A 16,461-nucleotide genomic window follows, 5' to 3' on the forward strand; every position below is an offset into this window, starting at 1 on the left:
TCGTGATATTTAATGGATCGGATTACATTTTTTATTTTTCTCCGATATCCGATCCAGTAATTTAGGTCAGTATCGGACCGATACGTAATATCGGATCGGTCCATCTCTACTTTGTACACTAAAGCCAGACTCTGAAATCTTGCTGACTGAGGCACTGGGGTCAGCCATTATTGATACTGCATGTACACGTACAGTTTGTGGTCAGAAGTGGCTAGATAGTTACATGCGTGATCTGCCCGCAAAGTGTTGTTGTTGTTGTTTGTATGTAAAATGGCGGAACGAATAAAGCGCTGGGAATGAGAGTACTACGTCGTGTGTTTTGAGTTAACAAAACAGTTCAAAAGAAAAGGCAGCTCACCCCTTCAGGAGCTCACCCCTTCAGCCTATGCATAAGTATAAACTCAGTGCTTATGCATAAGCACTGAGTTTATACCCGCAGGTGGCGGCTCTCACAGAGCACGGTTACACAGATACAAAGTACCGTAACCCAAAAAGTTGGAAACCAGGTCCAGGTCCGCGTCTGCTGTCAAAGCTGCTCGCTTGCTTCTCTCTCCCTCCTGGCAGCTGTCAGAGCGACTTTTTGAATGCAGTCACCACGGTCCAATCAGCAGCTTTCTGCTCTTCATTAGGGGAAGGACCTGCAGAGAGACACAGTAAAGAGAAACACAGCAGCTCACACAGACTTTTTATGGCCACAGGTCGTAACAATGATGATGATTGTGGTGGTCATGGTGGTTGTGATGGTGATGTGATTGTAACCGTGGTGATATCCTGTGGCTGTGTTTAACGCCTGCAACTGGAGGCGGAGTTTCAGGCGTCTGTCTCGCCTGCTTCCTCTCACCTGTTTCCTGATTTTCTGACACCAGAATCTTACATAACCGTGATGACCAATCAGAGCTGCTCTGACAGCTGCGGCCTAAGGTTGGCCTAAGTGCTGACCTCTGACCTCTGTGACCCCTAAGGCTTCTGTCCTAAAACGTCTGCAGGCAGCATTCAGGGCTGAAAAACTCCACCGTCAGTCAGACAGAAGCTGAGGTGTTCAGCTCGAATGATCACGTGTTTTCAGCGTGTCAGTGGATCAATATATGAGGAAACTGTAAAAACATGATTCTACACTTCGGACTGCTGAAAGAGCCGAGTGCCCACAGCTCAGCTCATTGATTAGGATCAATTGCTGAATGACTGATTATAGATATGAGTTAAAATGTGCGTTTGCAGATTGGTCCGATCAGATCAATAACTGCAGATTAACTCTGTCCCTGTCTGTGTGCAGTGGAAACGCCTGGAACAAGAGAGAGAGCAGCAGGCAAGCGAGGTAAACACACACACACACACCCCTGGTCAATATTTGGATGTTTGCCTACAATAACACTATTTTTAACACTTCAGTACCATTACCTCTTAAAATATTCTTTCTTCTAGCTCCTTTCACACTAAAAGTGACAAAGTGTGAAGCAAGGAAAGACACATCATCAAAGTTTATCAGTCAGAATAAACTAGATCATTGATTTTTTAAAATTTAATCAAAGAAATTACATTTTTAAGTTGAGCAGTTATTGATTTTTTAGGAGGTCCTTTACAAACATGGAAACGTTGGGTTTTAGTTTCATTGATTAAAGTTTGTTGTTTGTTGATGCGAGGTTTCTGTTTCAGTCGAGTCTCGGTAGAATCTGTTTCTGCTGCTCTGCCTGCGTCTGTTTTCTTCTTCTGATTAAATTTTGTTATTAATGTAGCGCCATCGTTTTTCCTGCTGAAGCCTGTTAATTAGGCTGAGGGCTCTGTGGGGATTAGAGCCTGGAGAGCTTTTTAATTTCACACACAAACTCAGCAGCTGCCGGCAAATTAACGCCAGGCGGCCAGAGAGCCGCCGCAGCCGACACCAGAAACCAGACGTTACAACGCACGCAAAACGTTTCCACGCAGACGTACACATTAACACAGCATTCACAGCCGTCCTCTGCACACTTGACCTCTGGGCTTCCATCCGTGAACCTGGATCAACTCAGAGGAGACCTTCGGTAAATCCAGGCCGCTTTCCATCTCTCTGATTGATTATCGATTACTGATCTTTGACGGCTCCGTCTGTCAGGTCTGTGCAGTCAAAAAAGTAAAACCAATATCAGTGATCCTGAAGTACTTGAGTAAAGTACTCAGTTACTTCCACAGTCAGTACAGTTACAGTGTGGATGTTGAAGGTCAATGGAAGAGGAGGAGCGTTTCATTTACTCCTCGCCGCGCTCCTCCTTCTGATAATTAAAGTTTCCTCTCGTCCTCACCTCGCAAACGATTGGCCTGGAGCGGCCCGGCCCTCCCTTGCCACACACACACACACACACTCCTCATGTTAAAGGTCAAAGTAGTTCCTTTCATATACGCCCCTCCCTCCTCCTCCTCCTCACCCCGTGCCTCTGTCACCTCCACCTCCACCTCCTGTCCTGTTGCTCCTCCATGCTAATTAAAGACAGCTCCCCTCTTTGGTGGTAAAGGTTCGGGCGGGCTCCTTTTATTACCTCCTCCCCCGTCCTCCCTCTTCGGTTGACCTTAACTCGTCGTGTTAAAGGTCAGCGCGGCGTCGTTCCCGCCTGCTCCTCACATCATTTGGAAATTATTCTGATTAATAAGTCGGGCAGCTCTTTTGAAGCGTCTCCTCCGGCCCGGCTGGAGAAGACACATATTGACTCTCCGGGTTTGGTTCCTCTTTTGATGTCTCGCTTTAAACTCCCAGACCTCGAGGGCTTCGATTAGCATAGGGGAGTAGGTCGGGATCAGGCTGCGGCTGACTTCCACACAGTCTGACCAAAGACACAGCCCGCCGCAAAAGCGCAACGCAGCGGCCCGCCGCCGGTGGCCCGCCGCGGTTGTCCACAAATTCAGTTCCCTGTGCAGAGTCGCAGAGGAGGAGGACAAGAGGGGAGGAAGATACAGGAGGGGAGTGGTCAGCTGTTTGAAAGGAATAAAATAACAAAAAGTAATAAACTTTATTTAAAACATGTTTGTAAAACAAAACGCTTCACACGGTCTTTATAGGGATTAAAATCAGAGTGCGAGCTCCGCCCCCTCCAAACTCCCATGAAGGAAATTCATTAATCATGATGTCGGCTCCTCTAAAGAAATACAACGTTCACTCGTAAAATACAGAACAAGTACAACGAATAATAAATAAAAAGTACATCTCTCCATCCATTCTCTTCTCCTTATCCTTCTCACAGTGACGGGGGTGGAGCCTATCGCGGCTACCATAGGGCACGGGGCAGGGCACACCTGGATTGGTCTCCAGTCTGTCACAGGGCCAACACAGGGACAGAGGCAACCATTCACTAACTGCACGTGTGTGGATTGTGGGAGGAAGCTGGCGAGAACATGCAGCATAAAAGGCCCCGCCCACACGGTGGATTCGGACCCAGGGCCTTCTGTGCCACCGTGCTGCCATTTATATTCATTCATGCCCATTAAAAATGGCTCCACTCAGTCCAGCACATCCTTGCATCCTCTCAGCAGACTTGCTGACTTCACCACGATGGCATCACCCATGTCCTTCTGGCAGCTGCAGCGCTCCGGCGGCGTCTGCGTTCTGCTCACTGATGACTCGTCAGAAACTTCAACCTCGGTGGAAACCATGGTGACGTTAAGTACAGTTCACAAGGACTCTGGACTCTGTGACGGTGACATGTATAAACTACAACACCCAGAATATGGACTACAAAACACTGCTGCTGCTTTACTGCTGCCTGGCCTTACTGTGGGCTCAGCAGGTCATAAAAACAGGAAGTATGACATCATTCCAAAGACAGGCAGAGCTTTTAAAATGAAAACAGCCTTTTCTTCTTCTGTGGTCCTGCTGCAGCGCAGCCCAGAGGAACTCCCCCCTCCTCGTTTAAGGTTTAATCCACGACTGTAACCTAAACTGGACGATACAGACTCTGAAACACGCTGTGATTGGTCATGATGTCACTTCCTGTGTTGTTGCCTTTGCCATGCAGATTAAAACGCGTCCTCTCTCTCTCTCGTTGCCTCGCCGGCGCCTTACTAACGCATCTAATCCTCATCATTACCGTTAATTTACGGTGCTCGACAAACGCAGAAATCCCCTCTGATTCCCACAATGCACCTGTAAACCCCTCCTCATTACGCGCAGTGTTGACACGCGTTAGAGTTAATTAGTCCATTAGTTAATTAATCCTTTATTTGAACAGGAAGTAGCGCTGAGAGCCATGGCTTGATCTCTTCGTGAGCACGAGCAGTTAAAACACAAACACATGGTTAGGTCGGCCAATCAGAGCGCGGCTCCCAGAAGCCTCGGGTGGATTGATGTAACGTGCCTCTCTGCTGCTGGTGTTGACTGAAATCAGCTGATTACCTGTAACTGACGCGTGTTTCATCCAATCAGGAGCTGCAGAAGGTGCAGATGGAGAGGGACGGTGCTCTGGAGGACCGGCGGCGGCTGGGAGCGGAGGTTCGGGCCCTACGAGCCAATCACAGGTCAGCACACACGAGTCTGAACTTAAAGATGTTCATCCACAGGAATGTGGAGAAATCTGTGGTTTCGGTCCAAACAAGGACCCAGATCCTCAGAGACACCACAATAGCTGGTTTAAGGTGTCAGTTAAAATATGTCAGAGCTTTGATTTAAATCTGTGGTTTTACTGTGAAAGTTCCTTATCACTTCCTGCTGTGGCTTTATCAGTGAGTAATATTAGGAGCAGCTGATTGCAGCTGGGTTATGTTCTTTCAGTTAGTGAAATCATAAAAAATAATAATATTTTCCATGATTTCATCATCTCTAATTAGTGGCAGGACTTCTGTGAGCAGTTTTGTAGGAATGGGATCTAAAAGACAGGTTGATGGTTTGGAGGAAGTAATTATTGAAGTTAACTCAGAAAGATCGATTGGAGAAAAAGAGTAACTTAACATCAATGGTACTGAAAGTAGCTGTAGATAATATTACATCTGTGGGATGATTTTGAGTCATTTTTTTTCTCTAATTGTTAAAATTTTACTTGTGAAGAAGTTCATGAAGTCATTACTAGTTTTCACCTGCAGCCCATCTCATCCCAAACCATCTCACCATCAATCACCATTGAGTTTAGGTAAGGTGACTGTGGAGCCCAGGCCACCTGGCACAGCACTCCATCATTCGGTCAAGCAGCCCTTACACAAGGTGTGTTTGGGGTCATTGTCCTGTTGGAAAATAAATGATGGGATGTAAGGTTGGGCGATTGGGCGAATATATCGACTGAGGCTGAGCCTTTCACCAATCAGTTTTACTAGAGAGATTTATTTATTTATTTATTTGTCCATGAATACGTTTGCTGATAATGTTGGTTGAGGCTAAGAGAAGCAGTCAACGGAAAAATAATAGCACTGTTTTAATGGCACCCTCTTCCAGCGGCAAGCAAATGCACCCTCCTCAAAGTGCGCCCAAATGCAGCGATTCATTTACTCAAACTCATAACAGAAAGAAAGAAAGGCAGTAGCCTATGTTCAGAAAAATCCAAAAACCTTATTTAAAAAACCTACAATGGCGGGAGGGAAACAAAGAGAAACTGGCTTCTTTTTTCCACTATAACCGTGTTTATCTGTCTTACACAGTTGACCCAACAACAAATGCAAAATTAAACCAAAAGTAAGCTGAAAATCAAAGTCTCTTCCAGTGAGCATTAAAAAAGTTAAGTGTTTTGTGCAATTTGGCGCATCTCAAATAAATTAACAGATAAATAAATAATCCAAAACGTAGCTATGTTATGAAACAAACAAGAAAAGTAGGTAAAATATTCCCTCCAAACAAAACTTATAAATTCTAAACGCACAAATCAGTCCATGCATGATTACATTGCTCCGCCCATCAAAAAGTCTGCTCCTGTGCGAATATATCACCTGTTGTTGGCGATTGGACTGATGGTTGTCGGTTGGAAAATTTCTACATATCACCCAACCTTAATGGGATGGCATGTCGCTGCAGGATGCTGTGGTAGCCATGCTGGTTCCGTGTGCCTTCAATTTTGAATGAATCCCCACCAGTGTCACCAGTAAAAGACCCCCACACCATCACACCTCCTCCTTCATGCTTCACAGTGGGAACCATGTAGAGACCATCCATTCACCTTTTCTGTGTCGCACAAAGACATGGCAGGTGGAATCAAAGATCTCAAATTTAGACTGATCAGACCAAAGCACAGATGGTCTAACGTCCATTTCTTGTGTTTCTTGGCCCAAACAAATCTCTTCTTGTTGCTTTTCCTTAGTCGTGGTTTCTCAGCAGCTATTTGACCATAAAGGCCTGATTCACACAGTCTGCTCTGAACAGTTGATGTAGAGATGTGTCTGCTACTGGAGGTCTGTGTGGCATTTATCTGGACTCTGCTCCGAGGTGCTGTCAACTTGGGATTTCTGAGGTTGGTGACTCGGATGAATGTATCCTCAGCAGCAGAGGGGTCTCTTGGTCTTCCTTTCCTGGGGCATCCTCAGGTGAGCCAGTGTCATCGTAGCACCTGGTTTTGAGACTTCACTTGGGGACACATTCAAAGTTTTAGCATTTCCACGGACTGACTGACCTTCAGTTCTTAAAGTACTGATGGAGTGTCGTTTCTCTTTACTTAGGAGGAAATCCAGGTGAACACTCTCGTCTCTCTCCAAACAATCCAAACACGAATCCACTCGAACACTCGTCACTTAGGGAACACCGGGGAAAACAGTCCACAGGGTCTGCACACAAACAAACGCTCATTCGATTTCAAACACACAACTACATGGAAAAACACTTGCTAGACGCTCAACTTTCACTGACGTGATTCTCACAACGATCCAGCGAAGAACAGCCGTTGCTTCCTGGCTTGAATGCCATCCACACTGATGAGGCACAGGTGTTTCCTCCTTCGAGGGTGTGAACCTATAATGAGAGAGAGAAACACCGGCTACATAGGACCCTACACCGCCGGGCAGAACATGTTCCCTCTAAGCCTGAAGCGAAAAAGAAGGAACACACATGTAAAGGAAGCACTCAAAATGTGTGGTTATCCTAATTGGGCTTTCATCAAATCAGCAAAGAGGCACAGAAAAGAAGATCAGACACCAGCGAGGGAGGATAAAAAGGACAGACGCGACAACATTGTCAGCCCCTATGTAGCCGGTGCACAACATGAACGAAACCCAACAGAAAGCATCAGAGAGGTCAGAGGGCGGTTTCAGGACCGGCCCTGAGGAAGAACACTCGGGCTGAGGCCCCACTCGGCAGTCACAGCGAAGCGCCGCAGTAGCCTGAGTCAGAATAAAGATGAGCAGCGAGGCGTCCACGCTGGCCAAACTGTGAGTCTCCATAAATCATCAGGATTGATGCTGGACGCCTGCTGAGATGTCGGGGGGGGGGGGGAAATTCAGGATTTTTGTTTGATTTCAGTTTTCTTGGTGGAAATAAAAACTAATTTCCTGTGATTTTACTTCATTAAACCCTGTGTGTGTGTTGTGGTGTGTGTGTGTGTGTGTGTGTGTGTGTGTGTGTGTGTGTGTGTGTGTGTGTGTGTGGTGTGGTCTCAGGTATTACAGCCTCAAAGTGGGGACGTTTTGTTCCTCTCATGGGCTCGGAGCTGCTCTCAGTACTGGTCCTGAGCAGTCTGAAGGCTCACAGCTGGATTTCTGAGCCCAGCAGGCTGACAGATGTGTGTCAGATGGTTTTTCATCAGTGTGTTGGTCCACGGGATTAGCAGGACGTCAGAAGAAGATTGACCTTTGACGTGTTGGTCACATTCTGTGTTTGCTGTGTTACAGTTTCTGTTTATTCTCTATTATTGGTGGTTTTTCTCAGGGTCTCCGTGCTGATTTGATGCCCTCACAGGAGAGATATTTGGTTATTGTTCAGTTTGCAGCCAATCAAAAAGCTGCACTTCAACCTCTGAACCAGGCATGTTCAGTCTGACGTATTAGTACCTCTGAGGAGGTGCTATAGTGTAGAAGTAAAAAAAAGCAGCTGGATTTCTTTCATGTTGTGTTGCCTGTTGTTAGCGATCCTGTCAGATCACAGGAAATGCGTCCCAGCGTGAAGACTGATTTAAAATATCCAGACAGTGATTCCTTCTGATTTCCTCAGACTGAAACATAGTTATTTATGCTTCAAGTCTCTTAGTCCTGATCAGATGCCGCTAACCTCAGCAGTGCAGACCGGGTTAGATAAAACAGATCTCAGCAGGTCAAAGGTCAGGCCTGTGTTTGTGTACCTGGTTTCTTCGCTGATGGCCCAAACTGGAGGTGGGTTTAAAAACTCCTGAACCAATTTTAAATATAAATGCATTTTATCAGAAACGGCAGAGTGTCAGCTTAGAGCTCAAAAAACTATTTCTATTAACAAACAGCTGAAACAGTAAATGAGAGCAGGTAAACAGATTCTGCACAAAGACGTAAACGCCGAGCGGGGATTGTCACCTGACGGCACAGACGCGCCGTCCGGCTGGAAGCCGACAGCTCAGATTCAGAAGCTGCAGGTTTCATCTCTCTGACTGAACCAGCAGCAAAAGAAGATCAAACTGCGCTTCACGTTTGAGAAACATCGTCATGAATTCTTTGGCTGTTACTTCCTGCACAGCTCTCGGTCTCTGTGTCCTCAGAGACCAGTTTACCATCAGATCTGTTTTTCTTACCACACACCAGTCTGCTGTTGTGTTCAGTGCTGTCGGCCTCTGACATCTAAACTTTTACAAATGACTGCTCAGCTGTAATCACACCTCTGTAACTCTGCTTCACTTCAGCAGCATCAGGTTCACATGTTGATTCATGGTTTTATTTTAAGGAAAAAGCCAGGCCAGGAAAATCTGCTTCATGTTTTTATCCTCAGTTACTTGGACACAAAGGCCTCTGCTGCGATGCTCACACCTCTGATCAAGTCTCACGGTGTCAGTACTGATAGATGATCAGAAGCTGAATCCAGGCGTTATAGGAATCAGCGAGGATACCCAGTAATAAGTGATATGTTGCTTGTGTGAGGTTGTACAGACTTATTTTAAAAACCTGCTGAGAGTCTAATTATTTTTTTATGTGTATAACAAAGTGAGACAGGGTGCGCTTTCTTCTGTTCCCGTCGGACGTGTTTTTGTGTTTGTGCCTTCGATGTAATATTGTGTGACGTCAGGTGTCTGCTTTGTCACCATGAAGTTGGAGAGATGTCTCTCGCTGATGTCGACGTCTGAGATTCAGGAATGGTTTCTGCAGACTCTCGGACAGGTGCAGCAGCGTCTGTGACCGCTCATCAGCGGTTGTCTTTGTGTGTTTACTCTTTAAATGTTTCAAACGGTGCTTATCACTAAGATATTCTCAGATATTAACACTGTGTGTATGTATTGTATTCCTGTTTTCCTTTCATTCAGTTTTATGGATTTATACAGTGGGGCAAAAAAGTATTTAGTCAGCCACCGATTGTGCAAGTTCCCCCACTTAAAATGATGACAGAGGTCAGTAATTTGCACCAGAGGTACACTTCAACTGTGAGAGACAGAATGTGAAAAAAAAATCCATGAATTCACATGGTAGGATTTGTAAAGAATTTATTCGTAAATTAGGGTGGAAAATAAGTATTTGGTCACCTCAAACAAGGAAAATCTCTGGCTCTCACAGACCTGTAACGTCTTCTGTAAGAAGCTTTTCTGTCCCCCACTCGTTACCTGTATGAATGGCACCTGTTTGAACTCATCATCTGTATAAAAGACACCTGTCCACAGCCTCAAACAGTCAGACTCCAAACTCCGCCATGGCCAAGACCAAAGAGCTTTCGAAGGACACCAGGAAAAGTATTGTAGACCTGCACCAGACTGGGAAGAGTGAATCTACAATAGGCAAGCAGCTTGGTGTGAAAAAATCAACTGTGGGAGCAATCATCAGAAAATGGAAGACATACAAGACCACTGATAATCTCCCTCGATCTGGGGCTCCACGCAAGATCTCATCCCGTGGGGTCAAAATGATCATGAGAACGGTGAGCAAAGATCCCAGAACCACACGGGGGGACCTGGTGAATGACCTGCAGAGAGCTGGGACCAAAGTAACAAAGGTCACCATCAGTAACACACTACAACGGCAGGGAATCAAATCCCGCAGTGCCAGACGTGTTCCGCTGCTGAAGCCAGTGCATGTCCAGGCCCGTCTGAAGTTTGCCAGAGAGCACATGGATGATACAGCAGAGGATTGGGAGACTGTCATGTGGTCAGATGAAACCAAAGTAGAACTTTTTGGTATAAACTCAACTCGTCGTGTTTGGAGGAAGAAGAATACTGAGTTGCATCCCAAGAACACCATACCTACTGTGAAGCATGGGGGTGGAAACATCATGCTATGGGGCTGTTTTTCTGCCAAGGGGACAGGACGACTGATCCGTGTTAAGGACAGAATGAATGGGGCCATGTATCGTGAGATTTTGAGCCAAAACCTCCTTCCATCAGTGAGAACTTTGAAGATGAAACGAGGCTGGGTCTTCCAACATGACAATGATCCAAAACACACCGCCCGGGCAACAAAGGAGTGGCTCCGTAAGAAGCATTTGAAAGTCCTGGAGTGGCCTAGCCAGTCTCCAGACCTCAACCTCATAGAAAATCTGTGGCGGGAGTTGAAAGTCCGTGTTGCTCGGCGACAGCCCCAAAACATCACTGCTCTCGAGAAGATCTGCATGGAGGAATGGGCCAAAATACCAGCTACTGTGTGTGCAAACCTGGTAAAGACCTATAGTAAACGTTTGACCTCTGTTATTGCCAACAAAGGTTATGTTACAAAGTATTGAGTTGTATTTTTGTTATTGACCAAATACTTATTTTCCACCCTGATTTATGAATAAATTCTTTACAAATCCTACCATGTGGATTCATGGATTTTTTTTTCACATTCTGTCTCTCACAGTTGAAGTGTACCTCTGGTGCAAATTACTGACCTCTGTCATCATTTTAGGTGGGGGAACTTGCACAATCGGTGGCTGACTAAATACTTTTTTGCCCCACTGTATGAGCTGTGCTGAACCACAAATTGAAGTTTTAGGACGTCCTGCTCCAACGTGGAAAACGTTTCAGCAGAATTGAAGCGGTCGAGTGTGATGAAGTGAGAAAATATCAGATGCAGCACGAGGATCAGAAAACTGCTGAAGGTCCTGACGACGATGCTGTTGGTTCCTCTCTTCTGTTTTTAAAGTGTTCTGTTTCTAATTTGGTCTGAACTTTGACCTCTGACCAGTGATGGGGATAACGGCGTTACTTTTTTCAGTAACGAGTAATCTAATTACCATTCCTATCGTTACAACGCCGTTACCGTTACTAACAACAAAATGCGGTCGCGTTACTATTTTTCACCAAACAGACGGTTGAAGCTGTGTTCAGTTTATTGCAGCTCATAGCAGCTGCAGGAAGTAATCTGGACGCTGCAGCTTTAAGCAGCTGCGCGCTCCCGCGGACCGCGATCACGATCACTGTCTAGCACAACACCTGGAGCTCAGGAGGCAAAACAATCGCATGAGTGCTGCTGTTTGACTGAGGAAGAATAAAGTAGTTGTGGTAAACAATCACATGACCAAGATGACAAAGCAACAAGGTGACGTATACCAGTTTATAAACGGTGTTGATGGGCCAGTAAAACCAGAGTCGTGATAAACAATTTATACGCCTGTTTTTCCTCAATAGCTTCACGTTTACTGTCTAAGGACAGCAGCGAGACCTCTCTGCTCAAACAAAACAAAAAAACAGCCCGATCATGTTGGTGGAACAATGCACCATGTCAACCAATCAAAAAATGATATGGCGACATGACGTTTGTTGTTTAGGAAGAGGAGGAAGATTTAGGAGTGACGGAGAGAGAGAGAGGAAAAAGAGAGAGCGAGATGTGAGAGATTTGTGACGTTTAGCGTGTTTGGGGTGTGTAGTTAATGTGTTGTCTTGTGTAGTTAGTGTGTAGTGTTGTGGATAGTTTTGTGTTGTGTGTCAGAACAATGAGGCTGCTGTCTCCAGGTAGAAACAGGAGTGATACACCTGCTGCTGTCAGACCTGCAGGTATCAGGCTGTGATGTTCTCCTTTGGAGTGGCACAAATAATTTGTCTTATTAAATGCAGAACAGCTGATTGTTCTGTAAACAGTTTAAGTGGTTAAAAAAAAGGGTAAAAGGTAAATGGCTGCAAATAACTTTGTTTGCAAAACTTGTGCATATGATTTTAAAACTGACAAATATTTGCATTTAAAGTTATGAAATATGATTCAATAAACATGTTTGTGGTTGTTACAGTAAAAAATAACTTTTTCTACTCAGATTTTATGTTTTTTGTCTGATTTTAGATCAATTGTGTTAATACAGTAGTCAGAATGAAAACATGACTGTAAATTCAGACACGTGAGGTTGTGCTGAAAAGGATGAGACCAAACACGGCAAATAAACAGTTTTTAAAGGTGAAATGTGGAGGAAACATCAAAGTGGTTAAAATGGCCAATTATACCCTGGACCCCAGAGGGTTAAACGTTTATTTTAAGTAACACAATAGTTACTTTTCAAGTAATTAATTACTTTTAGAATCTTGTAACTCAGTTACTTTTTTGAAGAAGAACCTAGTAACTATAATTAATTACTTTTTCAAAGTAACTTGGCCAACAGTGCCTCTGACCTGTCAGTTTACCTTTAAGTAACCTAGCCCCAGTCAGCACCTATCGATATCCCACCGATCGATAATTTATCAGCTGCTTCGCGCTGACGATCACAGCAGCTTTAAAGCCGTCTGAGGATCAATAATCAATAATAATCAATAATACCTGTTGATGTGCTGCAGCTCACGTCACACCGCCGCCTCTGAATAATTTTTATTTAAGTGCTTTTTAAATAAACTGCTGGTCGACGTCTGTTTCCCTCAGTGTTTACAGTTGGATGTGTGAACGTGTGGAAGCTCACTGGTTCTTCATCACCTGTTAGCCAGTTTGTTTTATTTATTTATTATAAAGAATCGTTTTCATATTTTTAAGTTTCTGAAAATATAAAATAAATAGATAATAAACCCATTTTTTCCCAGCATGCACTCTGACTGTCAGTTTAACAGGAACGTCCTCCTCTTCCCCTCTCAGATCTCAGGACTTAGCCCCGCCCTCCCAGCCCTCGTTGCGAGCTGATAGCGTCTCTCCTGAGGCCCCACCCCTGATGGATAAGTTGCAGCAGCTGATGAAGGAGAAGCAGAGCGTGGAGGTGGAGCTTCAGCGCTGCCAGGAGGCAGAGCGAGAGGCCACTGAGCAAGTGCGCAGGTCAGAGCCTTCACTTCCTGTTTGTTGCGTTCTCTGTTCTGATTGGCTGCTGCTGCTGAAGCCATGTATAATATTTTTGTATGTTCTGCTGCAATCGCCATGACAACAGAAACACTCTGATGTCACGCTAAGTCATCAATCAGCTCAGAGTCTACAGGAGAACAGAAAACGGGAGAACCCCCCCTGCTCATGAAGCTGCCGCCGTGCCGCAGACGCAGCGCGTCGTTGTGTCTGTATCAGAGTGAATCTAACAGTTCTTCAAATTAATCGAATCTGATTTTTTTAAGGTTTGGGAGACGTGAACATCAGTTTTACCCATTTGGTGCATAACAGTAGCTTAATGTTAGAGCACTCCTCCTCTTCATCGCACAGTAATCACACGCTGCTGCTCAGAAGAAGAACAAGAACAGAGGAATGAAACTCGAGAGAATCTGCAGCGTAGCTTCCGCCCAGTTTCAGGTCCAGAGGGCCGATTTTACTGCAGACTCAACCGAGCTTTAAAGACCTGCAACGGCCGAGAGTCTCTGCAGACTGTGGGAGAGGATTTTTATGATGACAGGAACCAAACTCGGACCTCTGCGGTTCGGCCCGGCAAGCCTGAAGAAGTTTTTCTGCATGAAGATGTCCCTCAGCTCTGACGATGGCGAGGTCTTCTCCTCGAGCGTTCAGAGCCGTGCCCGGCTCATTTCTCATGATTTTAGAAACCGTGTCTCTAAAATCATTCGAAATGACGGGTGGAGACTCCAGTGGTGGCGTTTCTTGGTGAGCTGACGGTGTCAATCACGTTTGACGCAGAGGAAAGGTTTACCTAAAGAATGTCCATCAAACAAAATAAACTTTCTTTTGTTTGATGTCGTCACAGAGAACTGTGCGGACAGCCTGCCAGTGGTGAGCTCTGAAACATGGCTTTATGTATTATTAATAATGATTACTGAACTGCCTCGCAGCTGTCAGGAAACATCAGGTGAGCTGCTGTTTGTGGCCCACAGGTGTGACGGGCAGGTACTGAACCCTCAGAGCTTGCTGGGACAGGTCGGCAAGAATGATGACGCTTTCAGGCTCCCGGCGAGTCTCCTTGTTCACATCACAAATAAAAGTTCGTAGGACCCTGAAATCCGCTGCGGTTTAAATTAGCAGCAACATCTGAGTAGCTGTTCTTCAGCCTGAGGAGATTTTATCTCTGCGCTGCTCTTCATCAACGGCAGGAGCACGTGACTCTGAGCCGAGAGCCTGAAACAGGCTGACGATCCGAGCCGATCGATCGGGAAATAACTGTGTCTGAGGGTCAGAGGTCAGAGGTCAGACGAGGTCCTAACTCAGCCGTGAGACTCCTAGAGAGAGCCAGATGTTTGATTTCTCCTGACAGATGTTATCCAGGTGCAAACCTTGTCACCTGTTCATTGGCTCACTGATCTCTTGTGCAGGTGATCAATAAGCTGGTTCTCTGGACAGTCCGGCGAGAGCACAGTGACCGATCGGTGAAGTTGCCTCGGAAAGTCTCACAGACTCCGGGAGGCGTTCAAAGACCGGTTAAGCATGTGGGACTAAGGAGATTTGGTGTGATGATTCATATTCAGCAGACGAGGGTGTGCGAGTGTCTGCGGCGAGCCGATGAGGAGAATTAATCCGTCAGATTCCTGCTCCTGCAGGATGGCGCTCCGACGCCGGATAACGTGACTTCTTCTTCTGCTGCGGCGCGGCGGCTCATCAGTTGAAGATGAAGGGATGAGATTCATGATGAAAACAGCTTAAGTCGTCCGTCTGCGTCCCGCACTGTCCTCCTGGGCTCAAACCCGTGGCTTTCCGCTCTAATTTGGCTGCCAGCGGGGGGGCGCGTGGCGCTGAAGAGCCTCCCAAGTTTCTGAACAGCGGAGAGGAATATTTGCTCTGGGTGGGGGTGGGGGGTATTACAGAGGGAAGTTTAATTTGATTTAGAGAGAGTGAGAGCGAGCGAGCATCGCAGACTGCTGGAAAGTCATTCAGGTCACCCCCCCCCACACACACACACACACACATTTCATCTTCCTCTCACTTTCCTCATCATTTCCTCCCGTTAGTCAGAGAACTGAGGTCACAGCATCAGAGCAGTGGCCACAGAGGATCACCGCCATCATCATCACCGAGCTCTTACAAACCTCGTCAGAACATCAGAGTTCAGCGTCACTAACGGGAAATCTTTCTCCTCAGGTTGGAGCGTCTGGTCGAGGTGCTGAGGAAGAAAGTTGGAACAGGAAGTGTCCGCGCTGTCATCTGAGCGGCCGGATGTCCTGATCAGTGAAGACAGCAGCAGCTCAGTGACGATGATGATGTTTCCTTCTCGTCGTCTTAGCTTCGGCTCTAAAACCCAAAAAAGCTTCAAACTTTCCGGAATCATGAATGAAATTTTTCTCTCAATCAAACGTTTTTGTTGTTCTGACATTTTAAAATCAATCAAATGTTTTTTGTTGTTTAATAAAACAGTGATGCCGTGACTTCTGTTTCCTGATGGTTTATTGGTCGATTGGTTGATTGTGGAGTTTCAGAGAGCCCCGCCCCTCCCCCAGGGTCTTTAATTGGAGATCAGTGTCTTTTAGTTCTTGTGTTGATTTAAGGTTCTTCTTAAATTCGCCTGTTTTAAACTGAATCTCTGCTCGGTTTCATTTCTGAGGATCACCGTGACAACCGCGATGAAGCCGCTCTGACTTCGTGTTCCCAAAACTTCTAATTAAAATTTAACTTTGACAAGTTTCCTGGCTCGGTCACACGGCGCCCTGAGCACGCTCTTCTTCTTCAGTCATGCCATCAAGGTTCAAGGTTCTTTTTTGCCCTTTGTGCATAAACCAGCAGTCAAGGGTGAGTGCAGAGAGCTCGGCCACAGTAAGCATGTAGACACCCGCTTTACAAGAGGGGCGGCGGTTTATACACAGGAGTAATTATATCACACTACTTCAGTATTCTGAGCTCTCCTGGCCGAGGAGGCGTCCTGCTCCGCCCTGCACCATCACCCCGCCTCCACCAAACCTGGCACAGTGCAGTCGGACCAGTACCGTTCCTGGCAACCACCAAACCCAGAGTTTGATCGGTCGTCCCAGAGAGCACTGCTCTAGAGTCCAGTGGCGCCGTGCTTTGCTCCGCTGTGTGCCTTGTAGGGATGGGTATCGTTTAGGTTTTATCTGATACCGGTGCCAAATCGGTACTTTTGAAACTGTGCCGGTGCTCAAACCGGTGCTTAAAGAATGGAGAACACAA

General features: G+C 46.0%; 1 protein-coding gene across 1 annotated transcript in view; it reads left to right on the forward strand.

The window, feature by feature from the left end:
* Nucleotides 1-15,704, forward strand: part of mipol1 (mirror-image polydactyly 1) — a 53,060-nt gene extending 37,356 nt beyond the window's left edge. The window contains exons 11-14 of the mRNA XM_014330656.2: nucleotides 1,274-1,315; nucleotides 4,388-4,479; nucleotides 13,060-13,233; nucleotides 15,421-15,704. Coding sequence (XP_014186142.1) covers nucleotides 1,274-1,315; nucleotides 4,388-4,479; nucleotides 13,060-13,233; nucleotides 15,421-15,487 — 375 coding nt within the window. The 3' untranslated portion in view covers nucleotides 15,488-15,704. The remainder of the gene's footprint in view (nucleotides 1-1,273; nucleotides 1,316-4,387; nucleotides 4,480-13,059; nucleotides 13,234-15,420) is intronic.
* The last annotated feature ends 757 nt before the right edge of the window (nucleotides 15,705-16,461 follow it).

Source organism: Haplochromis burtoni, unplaced genomic scaffold (assembly GCF_018398535.1).
Source record: "Haplochromis burtoni strain Fernald_Lab_line unplaced genomic scaffold, NCSU_Asbu1 Contig_442, whole genome shotgun sequence".
Taxonomy (NCBI): Eukaryota; Metazoa; Chordata; class Actinopteri; order Cichliformes; family Cichlidae; genus Haplochromis; species Haplochromis burtoni.